Here is a 17,092-nt window from a genome sequence, read left to right as displayed (position 1 = left end):
TTTACTGACCCCAATGCCCATCCTTACTCATGTACTCATTGTCTGGCATGGTTCTGTTAATAAAAGACATAAGTCACACACACTAAAGCCATTAAAGTGTTTTGTATCCTCAATACACTCAATTGCCCTTTGTTTATTGTTGGACGAATCTACTGAAATAGATGTATGGTCCTAAAACAACACATCTGGCTAGTTATTACTTTGGTTTTGGTGCATTTATTCAGTGCTTGAAGCCTATTTGGCTTAGCATTAATGGAATTTTGCTAGGTATGTCTATCACAACTACAGCCACAAGAAAGTCTCAAAAACCCATGGCCAAAAATAACTCCATAAATGACTCCTTGGCTCAGTTTTTGGCCATTTTGAATGACTTCCACGTGCGATGATCCCGGACACTGCCAAATCAAGTGAGAGCTTTTGCTCCTCAAGTGTGTTTAATACATTATGTTTTTACAATGCCGCTGTTGTCATATGAGAACTTTTAGCCCTTTAGCTTGCAATGCCAGAACCCGAAACCTTCACAGACACATGAGCGAACACAAGCCTTTGTAGCCACCATCTTCGTCATATCCAGTCCTGGCGTAACATTTGCTAAAGGGCACCTCGGAAAACAAATGACAGATTTAGCTTATCACTTTGAATATAGCGTTGGACGCACTAACGAAATCCAAGTGTGGCGTTATTCAGAAGAAAACATAAACATCTTCTCAGAATCGTCAAGGCGTTTGTTTGGACCGTGGCGTAGGAGCACGCGCGGAATCTCGTCGCACGTAAACCTTTACGATGACGATCACACGTGCGTTTACAACAGCTGCTATTTTCATTTTGCATATCTGATTTTTAACTGGGAGGGGAATGCCCCTCTGCCTTAAAATACTGTTATAGGTTTCCCCTTTTGCTGTGGTGCTTGCACAATCTAGTGAACGTGCGATGGAGGGGTGGGGGATGGTGAGGTGGGCTCTTCACAGCTGAATAACTAGGTCAGTTTAAGATGATGACGCGTCTTATCTCTTCAGCTCGTCGCCGACTTTTTAGCGAGCGGCCAGAATGGCGAGCGCCAATTGTTCCGTCTCTTCCGGTCCCTCTCGTCCTCAACCTAACGTGACCTTTATACTCACATAGTGGCCTAAATTCAAGGGCACATCAGCCAATGCGGGATTGTAAGATTATGGGTCTCAATTGAAGGACAGTGAAAGAGAAACATTACGTCCCTGGATGGTTAAACCCTTTAATAACGTCCGGGCATTCATTGATATCGTACAAAGCATTGTAGATGTTTTGCACGGATGTTGTTGACAGTCCGCACGTCGATACTTATATCTCTCTTAATTTTCTTATACATATATTGTTAATTTTGACAAAATTGTATAGTATATTATAGCTGTAAATATGCATTGTAATTAAACAAAATAAGTCTGTCACATGACGTTTGTGTATACTATTGTGGTTTATAAACTGGTGAATATTTTTTGCATTTTGTTGGATTAAAACATTTTTTTTTCAGTTTCATACTTTTTACTGTAAAGCATACTGCATCCGTTTGTTTTTACAAATTGAGAACCAACAATCATTCTATACATTTTTATGGTAAGATTTTTCGTACAATTTTCATTAATGCAGTTATTATCCGCGAGGTGATTTCTTTCTTTATTCTTTTGTTCAGTACACGCTCAATATAAGCCGGGCTGTCAGTTTGGCAGGTGGACATCTTGACATGTTTTTTTTGCTGAAGTGACAGAGGGTTACTTTTGCTCGTACGGATGACACACCATCTTTAGTATCCTGTCGTGCCGCCCACTCGCTTCCTAATCGCCTTTTTCTTCGTTTTTCATCTTGAGCCTCCCATCTTCCTTTTGTGTGGGAAGTCAATGAGGTGTTGCGCTCGTCAGGGTCATTCTGCCCTGCGCAACAATGCTGCATTCAAGCATCTTAAATCCATTAAAAATGCAAGCCAAGTGCTTAATACCTCTAGCACAATGCGTCAGATCAATCTAAAGGGCCATCGCATGAAAGTAATCAAGCTCCGTCATCAATAATAAATGGCACGGTTAGGCAGCACAGTGTGCTACTATTGTTGAATAGGCTCAATAGGAAACTATTGTGCATCACTACCATGTTCAGCTGTTGGGAAGATGATTGCACTGACATTGTGCTGATGACGAGTGCACTAATTTGAGTCGGAAGATTTTTCAAGGCCTGGTTTGATGTTGTGCCGCTAGTTGCATCACCGTACTTTCTTACCGTTAGTTATATGGTATATGCAACATTATACGGACACGTTTAATCCAGCAGTGCAATAATAGTTATGTCGAACACTTGATAGCACCTCAAAGCGCTTCCTCGCAGCACTCCTGGTGTTAGTATGACAGGTTTTATGTGTGTGATTGGACCGGCAGGACCTCGGTCGCGTTCGATCCACTGTATTTGCTGACATGAAGGCGGGCATTCATTATTTAGAGCCGACTTTGTTAAGACGTCCGTCAGTCTGCAATCCGAACATGACAAGACGGAGTTTAATTGCGTGTCCCGTCAACAGTATCTGAAGATAACATCCTGATGCACAGTAGCATCACTTGTTAATCATTTGCTCTTCTCTTCTGTCTCCTCAGGTGGTGTTAGTATTTGCACTCAGCATCGGGGCCCTTGGAATATACTTTATAGACTCCTCAGAGTAAGTATCTCAAATTTCCTTGGAGATATTTGGAATGATATTTCCTGCTTGTGGAACCATGCGAAGTAAAATAAACATGACTCGATTGGCCTACATACTGCGAATGAATCATATGTGATGTCTCTGAAATGCAAATGCTCGTATTTACACACTCATACACGTGCGCGCGCACAAGGCTGCACCTTGTCAATGGAAGGCATGTCAGTTTCCATGGCAACGGGAATAGGAAGATACTGTATGCGTGTGGAGGATCTTGTTTAGTTGTGTGTGTGTGTATGAATAAGTGAGAAGGGCGTGTGTTGCCAGTTGGTGCATCTCCCTGGTTGGCAGTCACCCAGCGTCACATTGCGGGCCTGGCAGCCCTCTGACAACCACTGCAGCATTATCCACTCCCAAAAGTACTTTTTTTTTTTTTTTTACTTTAAGATTTGAATTCCTTTGAGGTTCAAATAAGAGGCTGCTTTGATTGATGGTAAAACTTGGCAGTGGCCTCAAGATGGCCGAAAAATGAACATGCTTGATAAGTCTTTCACTATCTGCCTGTTTAGATGTTTGCGCTGTGTGCAATAAATACATGTTTTGTTTTGCTACAAATCCAATAATTTACAAATAGAACTGTAAGTTTTGTCAGGCCGAGCCCCTAGATGTAATGTCAAAGAAAAAGAAAGGTAAGCAGTGCCCTTCACAATGCTATTTCATTGGATTAAGGGAAAATACAGCATTCTATGGCAGTGTTTCACAATCTAATGAACCAAGACATATTTAGTATGAGAAAAATATCAGGCGCACCGCCCCAAAAATGTCACATAAGTAAATACACAGGTCATTTAATTACCTTCCGCTATGTAACGAAACAGCATTAAATGGTTCTGCCTGGCACTATATGTGTATATACACATGTTACTGCGTATATCTACATAGGTTTGATTCTAAATGTTTGCCGTCAATGTTATACATTAATGGCCACATTATGCCGCCGCCCCTGTGTGACCTATATCTTTGCTACTGTAACAATGAAAATTTCCCCACTGTGGGATCAATAAAGGCATTCTTATCTTATCTTATCTTATATGGCACTGGCATAGATGAACAAAGATGCATTATTCATAAATGATTTTTTTCAGCAATTATGTAAAATTGGATACTCTCATGGCTCACTGGTTCGGAGTCACTGTTCTATGTTATACTGTGGAACTTATAAGGTCTTGTACTAAGCAGCCAGGACAGAGAGTCAATAAGCCTCATTTTTGGATTTGTGGTCATCATCACACTTTTCTCCATTGATATCGCTGATCGCCTTTTGTAGAGGCATTCAAAAAAGAAAAATAAGAAAAGCAAGAAAGCTAACGACAAACTGAAGGTAGTTGTGGAGTCCCTCAATGAGATGGCGTCTCATAAGATTTCCCAACCTCTTGTGACATCATGCAGGACAACAATTCAACCTCTGGATTTTCAGCATTTTTCAAGTCTTTTTTTTTTTGTGGTTAAATTCCAAACTGTGCAGGAATCAAATGGAGATGCAAGGCAACCAAGATATTAGAAACACCTTCACTCGGAGGACAGATCAAATATTGTGCCTGATGGGTGTACATACACTGGACAGTATATTCCAGTTAAAATGTATTGCCTCCCTGCATCAGAGGCATTGCCTAATCCGTCAGCGCGGCAGTCCATATTGCCCCCAATCCCCCCCCCCGTCTATGCTTGGCATTGTGATTAACTCAGGCTTCCTCACTGGGGGACGTCTTATCAAACCAGAGCAGGTTCTACAAACTCGGAGGGCTTTTTACATTACAAAGATGGCGGAGCTTGTGTCATTTTGACGCTACATTTTCGACACACCCGACTGGAACTCAAGAGTCTCTCGATAAGAGCTTGCTGCATTCTGCTCTGTTCGATGTGTATCAGATGGCCAAAGATGTCCCCACGCTGCCAACCTCAAACTAATCCAAAATGCATCACTTAAGGGAGGCACAAATGGCTCTCCATCATCACTCGGACTCGTCACCTACACACGAGCTGTCACAGCAATCCTGCAGCATCTCATTCATTTTGACTTTTAGTGTATTTTCGCTGTGATCCGCACGGAGGCAATTATTGACTTCTTATTAGCTGGTGTGAGGCGTTGCATGTGCGGGGATGCGTGAAGAAGAAGACGGCGAAGCAGTAGCATTACACCACAGGCATAATTCAATTAACTCACTCTCATACACCTTCTAAAAATAGACCTCCTCATTTACCTTTGTTGCAAATGAACGCCAACAAGAGCTGAAGAAAAAATCAATGATTACAGACTTGTACCTCACACTTTTAATGATTGGAATTACCCTTCTAAACACTGACGGCTGCGTGATACGGTCACTGGTGGGCTGCTCGCCGTTCTCTTTCTTAACAGTAATCATGGCGAACGTATGAGTCAATGCTGTTTTAGCGGCAAATGCGCCGTAGGGCACAGAAGTGCTTTTCGATTAAGTCAAAGTAGGGTAGCGCCCGACAAGATCCAGCAGTTGGCGCTGTGGTGTAAAATAAAAATATGTTAGTGACTCAATTGGGAATTGAATGTATTTGAATACATCGGGCTCTAATTATTGTTGAGATTAAACCTGAGATATTTGCAGGGGGTAGGGACAGAGTCCTGCGGCGCGTAGAGGGAAAAAAACAAATTGTTGTCCTTGCTGAAATGTTCATAATACATCGCAAAGCATGACCCCGAAAATTTTTAATATACAGTCGTTTCAAACTCAACAATACCCTTGAAAATCAATCACATACAGGTGATTTGATTTTGAATAAAATGCACCGGTGGTACGTGTGTAAATGCAAATGTAGCAAAGACTCTAAGTAACTTCCACTAACAACCCAGGTTAAACTTAGCTTGTACCTGACACGCATACATACCCTGTTAAAACGTATGTACTGTATGTATAAAGTGAACGACATTGAAAATGCACTCTATTTCAATAGAGCATTGAATTCTGCCTAGCAACAAGAGGCCTCACTAATGTATAATGCGAGCAGGAAAAACTAACCCCAGACTTGTTACAAATGTATTTCTGTAACAAAGAATATCGGCTATTTGTTGTTGGTTAGGTTGGAAGAAAACTGGACGTTAAGAAAAACACAAATAGAAAGACAATTAATACAGAATGTTCATTTTCTATCCTGCCTGCACTACGGAGTCCCTGGTGAGAAGACTGAGCGAGAGGCAGGGTACACTAATTGTTTCATATTTGTTGTAGTTTACCATGTAGCCTACCTACAGTTTGTGGTTGTGACTACAGCTTTCATCCTCATCATAAAAACTCCACTGAAAACGCGTTATGATTAAGTGTATGTCGCTAAATGACAAAATTATGAATAATCAGGAGAATTGACCTCCTGATTCAGCTAACTGCAATTGGTTGAAAACCAACTTTTTAGGTGGTTACCAGTTATATAGATAAACAAGTTCCTAGGATTGAATGGCTGGACTGTGTAAAGACAAATAAATACATCAATGGAAATGAATGAGTTAAGGTAAATTTGATTTGTCGCTTTCAGAATTAAAATAATCATAACGCCAAGGCTGAACTGTTCATGCCCCAAAAAAAAAAAGTTGCTTATTGTGTTTGTTCCATAGTTTGCCAGCTACTTCTACTGGGCATAGTGCCGTTATGATTCCAATGAAGACAATTGTAAATGCAAATAAATAAATAAAGCTTCATCTTTATTTTGTTTCCTTACAAAATGTCCTCTAATGTAATTCTTCACCCAAGTGTCACCACTGAATTTTTGTTTATCTGTCCCATTTTCTGTTTTGACTGTCGACATTAATACAAGCTTCATATGACTACCAAAAATCTGAAAAGCGCTTATAGACGTTTGTTTTAAAAGGCTTAATTGTTTGTTGTCACGAATGAGCTTGCATTGTAGTCATTAACTTGGCAAACATGCTGTTGTTGAGAGGTCTGTTTATGAATGAAGCCTAAGCACTGAAAATGACCACCCATCTGTTTGCTGTTACGGGGAGCTTGTTTACCTCCAATCTGTGCCCATGGCGTGTTTGAATTCAGCCTTTGTCTGCTCCTCTTGTAGCACACTCATGCTACAGTATATGATGGCGTTGTCAGCGGGAGGATGTAGTTTGTCCCCCGCAACCATCCCCGCCCACACGACCATCGGCTTGGACACCTTCGTTCATCCCTCTGCCTTCATTTTCCTCTTGGGTGCGCCCATCAACCCTATAAAGACAAATGTAGGACAAAGTCACCGCTGGCTGCTCTTAACTCATTCATTGCCAGACATTTTCAGACCCTTTTTTAACCTAACGTTTGAAAAAAAAAATGGAAACAAATATAAATACGTTAGTGCGATTGAATGGCTGGACTGTGAAAAGCACAAATACATTTGTCTTTGGCAGTGAATTAAAGGCATGTCCCTGCTCCACTTCTGTTTTCCGCTCCTCGCCCTTGTTAAACTGATGGCACCAAAACAGACCGACACGCCGTCCAAGGCCACATCAACCTGCACCTGTAACGCTATCATTAGCGTGTAACCAATGTCAACACCGAAACAGAAATGGCTCCTAATGACTAATTAATGGAGTAAGATGAGAAATATGGTTGAGGAGCGAGCTGAGGCTTGGCAGACCTTGTCGCAGCAAACGCTCGCCTAAATGCGGACCTCCTGGGCGAGGTGTTGATAGTACCTGGCAGTGAGGTCAGGTCGGAATACCAGAGCCTCCATTTGGACCACAGAAAGTGTGTAACCATTAGAGGACACCCTTAGTAGCAGACACCATTCCCCGCATTTCAATACACAAACCTATTATTAATGGCACTCGTTCATTTAGCTCCCCTTTTGAAACTGAGGCAAAGCGCCTGGAATCGGATATCGTGGATTCCAAAACTGGCCGTGATCATCCATCCTGGCCTCATTAGGATCACGGGTGAGCTGGAACCTATCCCGGCTGACGTTGGGCGAGAGGTGTGGTATACACCCTGAACTGGTCGGCAGCCAATCACAGGGCACATGCAGATAAACAGCCTTTCACATTAACACAGATGGACAATGGGTGCATACGTAAACCCAGAGGGTCTTTAATAATGAATTACAAAATATTTTACTGATTGTAATGACGTTTGAAGAGGTGCATTTTGTCAATTCCCAAATTATAGCAATAGCGCCATTTTTCAGGTTAGCATCACATTCTAGACAATTTTGATGATACATCAATGCAATATGTTGTTTTTCTCCCACATGTATTGATTAACATAATGTTTACTTACTTTTGCTACTGGATTTGAGCATTTTTGTGCCGATATCTAATTGCTGTTTCTGCAAGTTTTGGACATTTTGGTATATGGGGTGCTCTAAATATGTCAACGTCACATAAATGGTGACCAGTCATGATTATTATGGACCATCAGCTATTTTATGATAATGGTTTATGTCTTTGAAGACTAAAATGTCTTTTTTTAAAATTGTGTTTGATATGAAAGCCAAGGCCAATCGCAGAGCAATGTATGAAGTACTGCTGAGCTAACACCTTGTAAGATTATGCGCTAGTAAAACATGGCTCTCCCAAACTGGTTTTCTAATGAGATTTGTGTGTTTTCCACTATCTGCTAAATGCAAATGGGCTGCATGAAAACGCTAATTAAAAATCTTATGATAGCAATGTCTGTGTCGCTAATTAGTCGACTCAAGTCTGCAATTGCACGCTCAGTGGAACAGACTTTTTTTTTTTGGGGGGGCTCAAAGTCACCATGACGATGTTGAGGAGGCCTGGTATCCCACAATGCAGAGTTAGTTATTTTTAGTAAAAAAAATAAAAGGGTGAACACAGCATGAGCCAATCTTTAAAACACAGGCTCATCTTTTTTATTTTTCAAATCACAATGTGCGCAATAATGTATGCAATATTTTTAAATCATTGATACTGTCACTATTTCCACTGTCCTTGAATAAAAATAGTAAGTTCATTATTCACAATGATATTCACAAAAAAAGTTCGGAAAAATTACAAAAATAAACTAAAGACAAAAAATGCAAACAATCTACCACAGAGAGCTTTTTATTTTCATTACCTGAAGAAAACCTGAACTTTTTTTTCTAGTTTTTGTACAGAATTTTCTATAACTAACTACTGTGTCATTACAACGAACAATTGAGAAGGGATATTCGCTGTGTTTTCCCATCTTCCAAAAATGTGAGTGAGTGTTCTATTTTTAGTTTCCTTACAACCTATTCCTATTAATAAATCTTGGTCCATTCTTTTACATTCTATTTTTAGCCATCTTTGAGTTGCTGATGTACTCATTCATCGCCCGCCCTTGTTGGTGCTATTTTTACTTTGACCTAAGTGAATTATTTAAATGCTAACCTGGCTTCCCAGACGTCCTCCCGCTAAGTCGCTTAGAAAGAGACTCTTTCTAGGCAGACATTTACTGATTAGGCCTAAATCGCTTTCAACATCTGTGCTGGCAGGCACGGAATCAAAACATTCATTAGCGGTGATGCATGATGGTATAGGCGGCAAAATCCCTCGCTGTTAGTCCTGCAGCTTGTCAAGGTCGCGGTAGGGCAAACAAAGGCCTATTGTCTCACTGAAGGTATTTTTGGGCTATTTTTAAAGTGTCATAATCAGCCTAAGTTCTTGCCCTTGTGAGCAAATGAGGATTTACGTATGTGCCGGTGAGTTGTTTTTGGTCAGAGGAGGTTAATGTGACAAAACATTTTCGGTCCTGAAATAGACAAATGTGCTGTGCGGCGTTCCCCTCGGGCGGCCTGTGTTCTGTATGTCGTACGTGCGCATGCAAATGTGTGTACATCAGGTCCAGCTTCACAAATAAGCAGCAGCCATGGGGGTTGGACTGAGAGCAGTATGTTTTGGTGTTTTTTTTTTTTAACTGAGTTTTCTTTTTTGGGACATTCACAAATATAAACTGCGGATGAATACGAGAGCTTTTTATAGAAGTGCTGGAGTCCCCGGGATTTAGACCCATTTATTTCCATCGAGCCCTAAGAGGATACAGTACACTGGCATTCGTCTCCACACACACACACACCCACGCACACACACACACACACACACACACACGGATTCACAGCCTCCTATGACTGTCGCTATGTCACATCTTTCTGCCTTTCTTTCAGCACATCTCTCTCCTTGCCATCGCCACGCTTTAACCCCGGGGCTGTGCCAGGGCTTAAAGGAGTAATAAGAGCCGCGTCGGGCCGCGGTCTATTTTCCGCAGGACGTTGGCAACTCGTGGCCAGAAATCCCACGTGATTGTGTGGTGTGAAGTGACACCCACCTCCAACACACACCCAATGCAGCAATCGGGATTTTTGTCTTGTCTTACATTCGTTTCCTGTTGGAAACACTGACACGGGATGAGATAACGCAATCCGGTGCAATAATTCTGTCATCATTTCGCTATAATTGTTTCAGAGGCGTTTAGTGTAATGCTCACACGTTCATATTACAAAGTATTTTGGGCAGTGTTGCTTTGCAGAGATGCAAGCTCAGTGACGTTTCATGAAACTCCTCCTTTTATTTTGACTTAAAAGAGATTTTTTTTCAGTTTAAACCAGCCCCCCCCTCCGTACTGCTGGGCTGACAGAGTACAGCTTTTGTTACCATGGCGACTAGGGTTGAAGCTACTTGTTGAGCCTTGAGTCCACAAAAGGTTAGGCTAGAGCTCTCCTTGACCCTGAACAGGCTACGAGGTAGAAAAAAATGAAATGAAATGAATGAATATTCACTTTTCGTCCACATGGTAATTTTGCTTGTTTATCGTGTAGAACGTTGCTATTCATGTTGAACATTCTCGGAATATTTTGAACTCCTCTTTCCATGCCAGTGTCGTTTCATCGGTGAGCTGGTTGTAGCCACAAAGTCGCTCCCATAAAAAAAAAAATTTTAAAACGTACAGGAAGCCAACTTTATTAGTCATTTTCAGTGCTGGTACAAGCGTCCGATTGCTGCTGAATTTGAAGAAGTATACTTACCAGTTGGGTGAGAGTTTTCATCTTGGAGTGTGGGCGAAGATGGGCTTTTGATATTGAGCATCAAATTGTCGTAGAAATTCTTCCAGGAAGCTCCTCCAAAAGCCTTTTTTTTTGACTGCTTGCACACGTTGACAGCGTATATTAGACAAATGGATGACATTAATCAGTCAAGCTTCTGCATGTTGGCAAAGCTTGGCTTTTGCATCCGATTGAAATTCTCCTCAAGGGCCCACTCATCCCTGCTCACGGCATTGTTTTTGAATTGTATTTCCGTTTTACGACTTTTACATATTTGTTTTGATGCCCTGTGATTGGCTGGCGAGCATTTCAGAATGTATTCTGTACCCAAAGCGTTGGTCAACAGCAATTTATTTAGGTGGATATATGTGACCCCAAAGATATTTGTGATGCAGATTTTAAAAATGTCTTTACTTTTTTTTGGTAGCACATCAGCTTTTTTTTTTAATATATATATATTTTTAAAGTTTGACTTACAAAAGCTTGCCCAATACGGATTTTAGTTTATAGCTATGGAGTTTCAAAAAATACCCCTGTTGCTGAACCTAACCCTTAATTAATACTAAGTATATTACTATGTTACCTATTATATTATTCTTATTATATTGCTATTATAATGAAAACTTGATGTGCTAGAGAAAAAAAAAAAAAACAATGGCAGATTCGTAATGAGAAAAAAAATCATCTAGAAAAGTTGACTTAAAAAATTAAAAATTAAAAATGCGCAAAAAAACTTGTTGACCAGTGAAGCCTGCTGGTATGGGCTGCAGCTGAGCCGTGACGCTAATGAGGACAAGCGCTATAGAAAATGAGTGGATGAATATTTTGAAGCCCATTTCGCAGCACTTGAAGACTGTCCCAGCCTCTTTTGTGATACTTTTTTCTTCCCTCTACTTAAGTCACTAATGTCATTTGACTTCTAATAATGACCAAATTAAATCTTTCAGACGATGTGATCATTGAGCATGACGCAAAGTCAAGCTGACTAACCAGCGAAGCCCTCGCCGCATGCTGCCATCCTCTCGCCGGGGTTATCGAGAAAGCTTTGGGTCATATGACTCGAGATGAGCAGTTAGTCAGAATTAGGCCAGAGCGGAGCCCAAGGGGGGAAACGCCACGGTGACCACTCCAAATGGTGTCTTCACTGTGCACCATCTGTGTGTATGTGTGCACGCATGGTCTTGTAAGAAAGCTATTTTTATGATGCGGCAGCAGAGGAAATTTGTTGGGATGATGCATGACTCTTTAATTGAAAATTTAGAACATTGGCACTTACTCCTTTTTGGGGACAGATTCAAATTAACCTCTGCCCAAAATATGATAGCACTTCACGAGGAAATTGCCTTTCAACCAAATCAAAGCGTTTATTTTTAACAATAGCCGCGAGTGGTTCTAATTTCTTTGGACATGGGTGAGGCTTTTACATCATCTTAAAGAGCAGAACAGTCCTAAGGATACGCCCGAGACGGACAGTCTGAATTAAAAGTTGGATCATCTTCTCGGAGCAATAAGTCCTCTTTGGCGCGTCTCGACTCATTCATCCGAATTCATGGATGATAAAATTCTCGACGCCTCATTCATCCACCTCTGGAGGTCATTATGCATTATGCAGTAAACTCAAGCCTCGAGCCATTTAACGATCCATACATGAACAATTTTAGAGAAATAAAGAATAGCAGTTTTGTTCCCCCTCAATATTGCGATTGCGATTAAATATGCGATTACAGTATATAGACACTATAGAAGTAAATAAGTTAATAAAATACAGTATAGATAAAAAAAGCCTACCGAAGAACTGAAATTAAGCATTTTTTTTTCCAAAAGTGCAGCCTTTGCGATTTGAAAACTGTATTCTACTATATTGTATGTTAATTTCAATTTGATTAATTATTGTGCCCTACTGTCATACTTAAATGTTCCTCTTAAACATATGCGACTGTAGTTTTATAATGCATGTGTGTTCCCTTGTTAGCCTAGAAAATTCCCGTCGGTCACGTCTATCGGAGCAAGACGCATATTCATGATTTTCCTACTTGGGGGTGGGATTTCCTCTTTCCTGATGAGGGAATGATTGTAGGCACACATCCAAGTGATGAATGAGATGGTTACTGCCTTTGATTGCTTTTTGTGCCAACTCACTAATGCTTCATCATCATCGGGTAAACACAAGGATGGAAATTATCACGGGTTCGTATAAGAAGCATCCGGTTAGTGGCTGACTCCCCCTTGACAGGCGAGGAAATTCATATGTCAAAGTCATATTGGGGAATATCTGTGTTTGATATTAGTGGTTTAAAAAATGCCGTGCAAGATATGTTACGAGTGGATGACAGGCAGAATTTCTCTCGGTATGAATCTTATAATCCAGCATTTCCTCAAGTGGTCTCTGCTCTAATTGCTGCCGTGCCCCAATGAATCACTCATTGTTTACTTGAATAAATACACCGCGCCTCCAATTTGCCTTATGTAATCGTACAAATAAATTTACCAATGCAACAGACAAACAAAATGCATTTTGTTGCCAGCCAAAACATCAGCACCTACGGAAGCTTGTAATCAGTCTTACAGAATGTTGAGGTTCCTTGCACAATATTAAAGTTGATCTTGCATTTTTGTCCCAATTTTGAATCCGTCTTGTAGATTAGATGGTCGTAATGGGCAGTGTTCCTCTGGTGCTCGCCAAAACAGCAACGCCTAGTGAAGAATGTCATCAGTCTCTGACGCTAATTAAAGTGGAGTCTTACCACATGTTGTAAAGTACTTCAATTGCATAAACTGCATCCTTTTTGCCGCTTAGTGTTGGGATCTGCCGATCCCATCTGATATGCTTGATCATAACAGCAGCAAACCTTGGAGTCTTGATTAAAAATCTGAGGTGTCTTTCTTTTTTTTAGACCAATCCCTGAAAACAAGGTTGAAAAGAAAGAAATCACTTTTAATGCAACATATAATGAACACATCAGCATGATGTTACGGCCGCGCACCAAGCACAAATTTGAATCTCATTTTTCAAATAAATGTCTTTCTTCAAATTAATATCTGCACCAACCCTGCAGTTGAGGAAATACAGTACATTGTTGCTCCCTGAATAACATCTTGCAAGTAAATCTAGATTACTTTGGCTGGAGTCCCATTTCACTTTCTTGTGATAAAGGACCAAACACACAAACAGAAGCGTCTCATATAAGATTCTTTTTAATATGGCGATATTGATTCCACCCATATTACTCATCCTGAGAGTGTGTCTCTGTCGGATATGAAAAAATAGAGCACCGTAATCATCAATTCACAATGTCCTTTGAGTAACGTGTTTATCTCTTTTCTATTTTGCAGCCCTATAGAATCCTGCCAGAACTTCTACAAAGACTTCACGTTACAGATCGACATGGCCTTCAATGTCTTCTTCCTCCTTTATTTCGGTTTGCGGGTAAGCAAAATGTGCCCCATTATGCTGATTTATTAACACACCAGCATCTAAATAAATGTTGGCATATTTTTTTATGGAATAAACTAGTAGACCAGTAAACCAGTAGATTTAGTTTTATACCTGTGCATATGACCGAGCCAATGACTGGTAGTGGTGGACAACTGCTAAATGTTTGTCGCTAACTATCTAGCCACTGACTTGCTAGCTGCTAGAAGGGTTTATTGCAAACGAGGCCCATCTGTAACTCAACATTTGGCATAAAAGTGAAGACGGTGTTTAAAGAGAGATTTTTCAAAAGGGGGGCGCCAAGTACTACGCCACGGACTCTCCAAAGGGAAAATGCATTTTTGTAGTATAGGCAATGCTAACTAGCTAACTGCACATCACAATTGCGTTGGATAGCCGCTGCTGCGAAGTAAGATGCTCAAATTCTTATTTGGTGGAGGATGGAAACTCCAAAATGCGTCACGTTTTAGCCATGCCCCACAAGAATCTGGAAAATTGAAATAAGGAAAAACATCTGACTGTGATATCACCACAATTCAGCTCAACTTCTGAGTTCTCAGTAGGGATGTAACGAGTGATTGAAAATCAATTCAAAATCAATTTGCCCCCGTTTAATCGAAAAATCGAGTTGGTTAAATTCATCTAGAAAGTAATGTCTTGAAATGTTTTTTCATTCCAGATGCATAGCACATTTTGAATGTGTAGATCAAATTATGCTTTTGCGCTAAACATCATTGCGTGTTGCGTTCGTGGATGGCTGCAGAACCACACCAGTGCACAGAGACGGTTGCATGGTAGCATTCGAAAATATCGAATCAAATCGAAAATCGGGAACTGGGAATCGAATCAAATCGGGGCTTGAGTGAATCGTTATCTCCCCAGTTCTCAGTATTCGCAAGTATCTTCAAACATGCATTATGTAAACAAAACACATCTCTGAATTGAATTTACCGCGTCTTAAGTAATGCGGTGTCAAAGTCGCAATTATATTTATGCACAACCCTTGATCAAATGAGCTCTGTTTTACATTACTGTCATCCCAGCAAAGTCTTCTGGCAAGTCTGACATCCTACGAATGACTAAATCAACTCATAAGCTACTTATGCCCCCAACCACGGGGCATGAATCAGCAAGTAGGGTGATGCAAGAGTGGAGTCACCGCAAGTTGTTGTCAACGTACGTAGGTGTTTCTGTTTGTGTTTTTCACTTCCCTCTTTCTTTCTCTCAGTTCATAGCAGCCAACGACAAGCTGTGGTTCTGGCTGGAGGTCAACTCGGTGGTCGACTTCTTCACTGTTCCTCCCGTCTTTGTGTCCGTCTACCTGAACAGGAGTTGGCTCGGTGAGTTGTCGCAGCGAAAATTGTTTTCGCCTCCACACAAGCATCTCACCACTCCTCTTTTCTACCACTGGCCTCAATCTTTACCTGTCAACCCTCCTCTTTATCACTGACTATCTCCCCACTCCCACCACCCCCCTCCTCTGTTTCGCTATTACCGCGAGCGCGTCTCTGAGGCTCCCTGGCTGCGAGGCTGCAGTCTTCTTTGCCTTGTCATGGAAAGTGACAGGAAATCTCCTCTGATATTTCAAGAAGCACAGCACAGCAGAGTGTCTAATGGGGAGGAGAGTGACTTTACTTGTGTGCATGTGTCTGTTGTTTAGACGTTGCACCTGAAATAGCTCACGGTGACCCGTCGCCGCAATAAATTTGCAAAAAAACAAGCGTTAGTTCCTCATACGCACACATGAACGGGCAGTCTTGCATGAGCAGTCTGGAAAACACCCTAACCTGTATTACATAACGGCCTACTTTTATCTGCGAGTTCAGAGTATTGTGACCTAAATTATATTGCGGTATAAAGGCTCTCTATCTTGCTCGGGTGCACGGCTACTCTGCTTGTAATACCGTGAATAATGCAGCTACCTCAGGACCTTGGCCAAACACAAACAGAGACTTACGTACGTGATCCTCGGCTATGATGCTGTCACAGTAAGACGCTGTTCTCCAAACTGGAATAATGTGGCTCCACTTCAGTTAGTTTACCTGCACTGCATTTAACGTGGTATTATACAATACCTACGAGTCACACAAGATTAATAAATGGTTATACTGTATGTGGCATTATGCTATTGTGTTTCGAGATTGAAAAGCCTCCTTCCTAATCACTACTGTGCTTGGTGCTCTCTGCAATTGATTAAATAAACATCTTAGACTCTACAGTATTTGATCAAGAATAATGATTTTTTTTTTTTCTACAATTAAATGCACCGCCCCCCAGCCCCCCCCTCATTTAATGCCTTTGTCCGCCTGGATGTCTGGTACTCTTTCCGCAATTGCGTAGATAAGCACAATTAGCCACTATTTTAGCATACTGTGCATAGTGGAGAATCAAAATGTGGTTGCGCAAATAAATCCCTATGCATAAAAAGAGGCTTGTTCTCAAAAGACGCTATTAGGTACTCTGTGTGTCGTTGACTAAATAATCACCCACGGCCACTATATGAGAAAATACTGTATTATTAAAAATATGTTCATACAAATAAAGGCCTCCCCCTGATAAATGCCTTATCTCGAATGGATGCTTGAAGAAATACAGATTTTTTTTTATATAGCAGTCTATGTAGATGTGGCCTTAAATTATATATTTCAACTTGAACTGATATTTAGAAAGACACCCAGCATTTGTGAGTTGTAATTATCTAATATTTAAAGAGGAAGTCAACCCAAATGTTCTATGCAAGACCACTAGCTGAAACAAGACATTCTGATAAATATTGTGTTTGTAGAATAAGAGTTAATCCACCCATTTTTGCCATCTCCGGGGGCGGCCATTTTATCACTTCTGTCGACTGAAAATGACATCACAACTGCTTAGGGCTCAGGTTAACGACCGATCACGGCTGACCCGTTTTCTGAAGCTGACCCGTGATTGGTCGTTATCTGAGCCCTGAGCAATTGTGATGTCATTTTCTGCCG

General features: G+C 41.0%; 1 protein-coding gene across 28 annotated transcripts in view; it reads left to right on the top strand.

Moving 5' to 3' along the window:
* The window catches only part of kcnma1a (potassium large conductance calcium-activated channel, subfamily M, alpha member 1a), a 159,666-nt gene that overhangs the window by 71,953 nt on the left and 70,621 nt on the right, over positions 1 to 17,092 (top strand). For all 28 annotated transcript variants that reach the window (XM_086045479.1, XM_086045478.1, XM_086045468.1 and 25 more), the window contains exons 3-5: positions 2,610 to 2,671; positions 14,018 to 14,111; positions 15,346 to 15,457. In XM_086045479.1, coding sequence (XP_085901605.1) covers positions 2,610 to 2,671; positions 14,018 to 14,111; positions 15,346 to 15,457 — 268 coding nt within the window. The remainder of the gene's footprint in view (positions 1 to 2,609; positions 2,672 to 14,017; positions 14,112 to 15,345; positions 15,458 to 17,092) is intronic.

This window comes from Filicampus tigris, chromosome 11 (genome assembly GCF_054856515.1).
Source record: "Filicampus tigris isolate MCC_2025a chromosome 11, RoL_Ftig_1.0, whole genome shotgun sequence".
Taxonomy (NCBI): Eukaryota; Metazoa; Chordata; class Actinopteri; order Syngnathiformes; family Syngnathidae; genus Filicampus; species Filicampus tigris.
The sequence above is the reverse complement of the archived record's forward strand: the minus strand, read 5'-3'. Positions and strand labels throughout refer to the sequence as shown.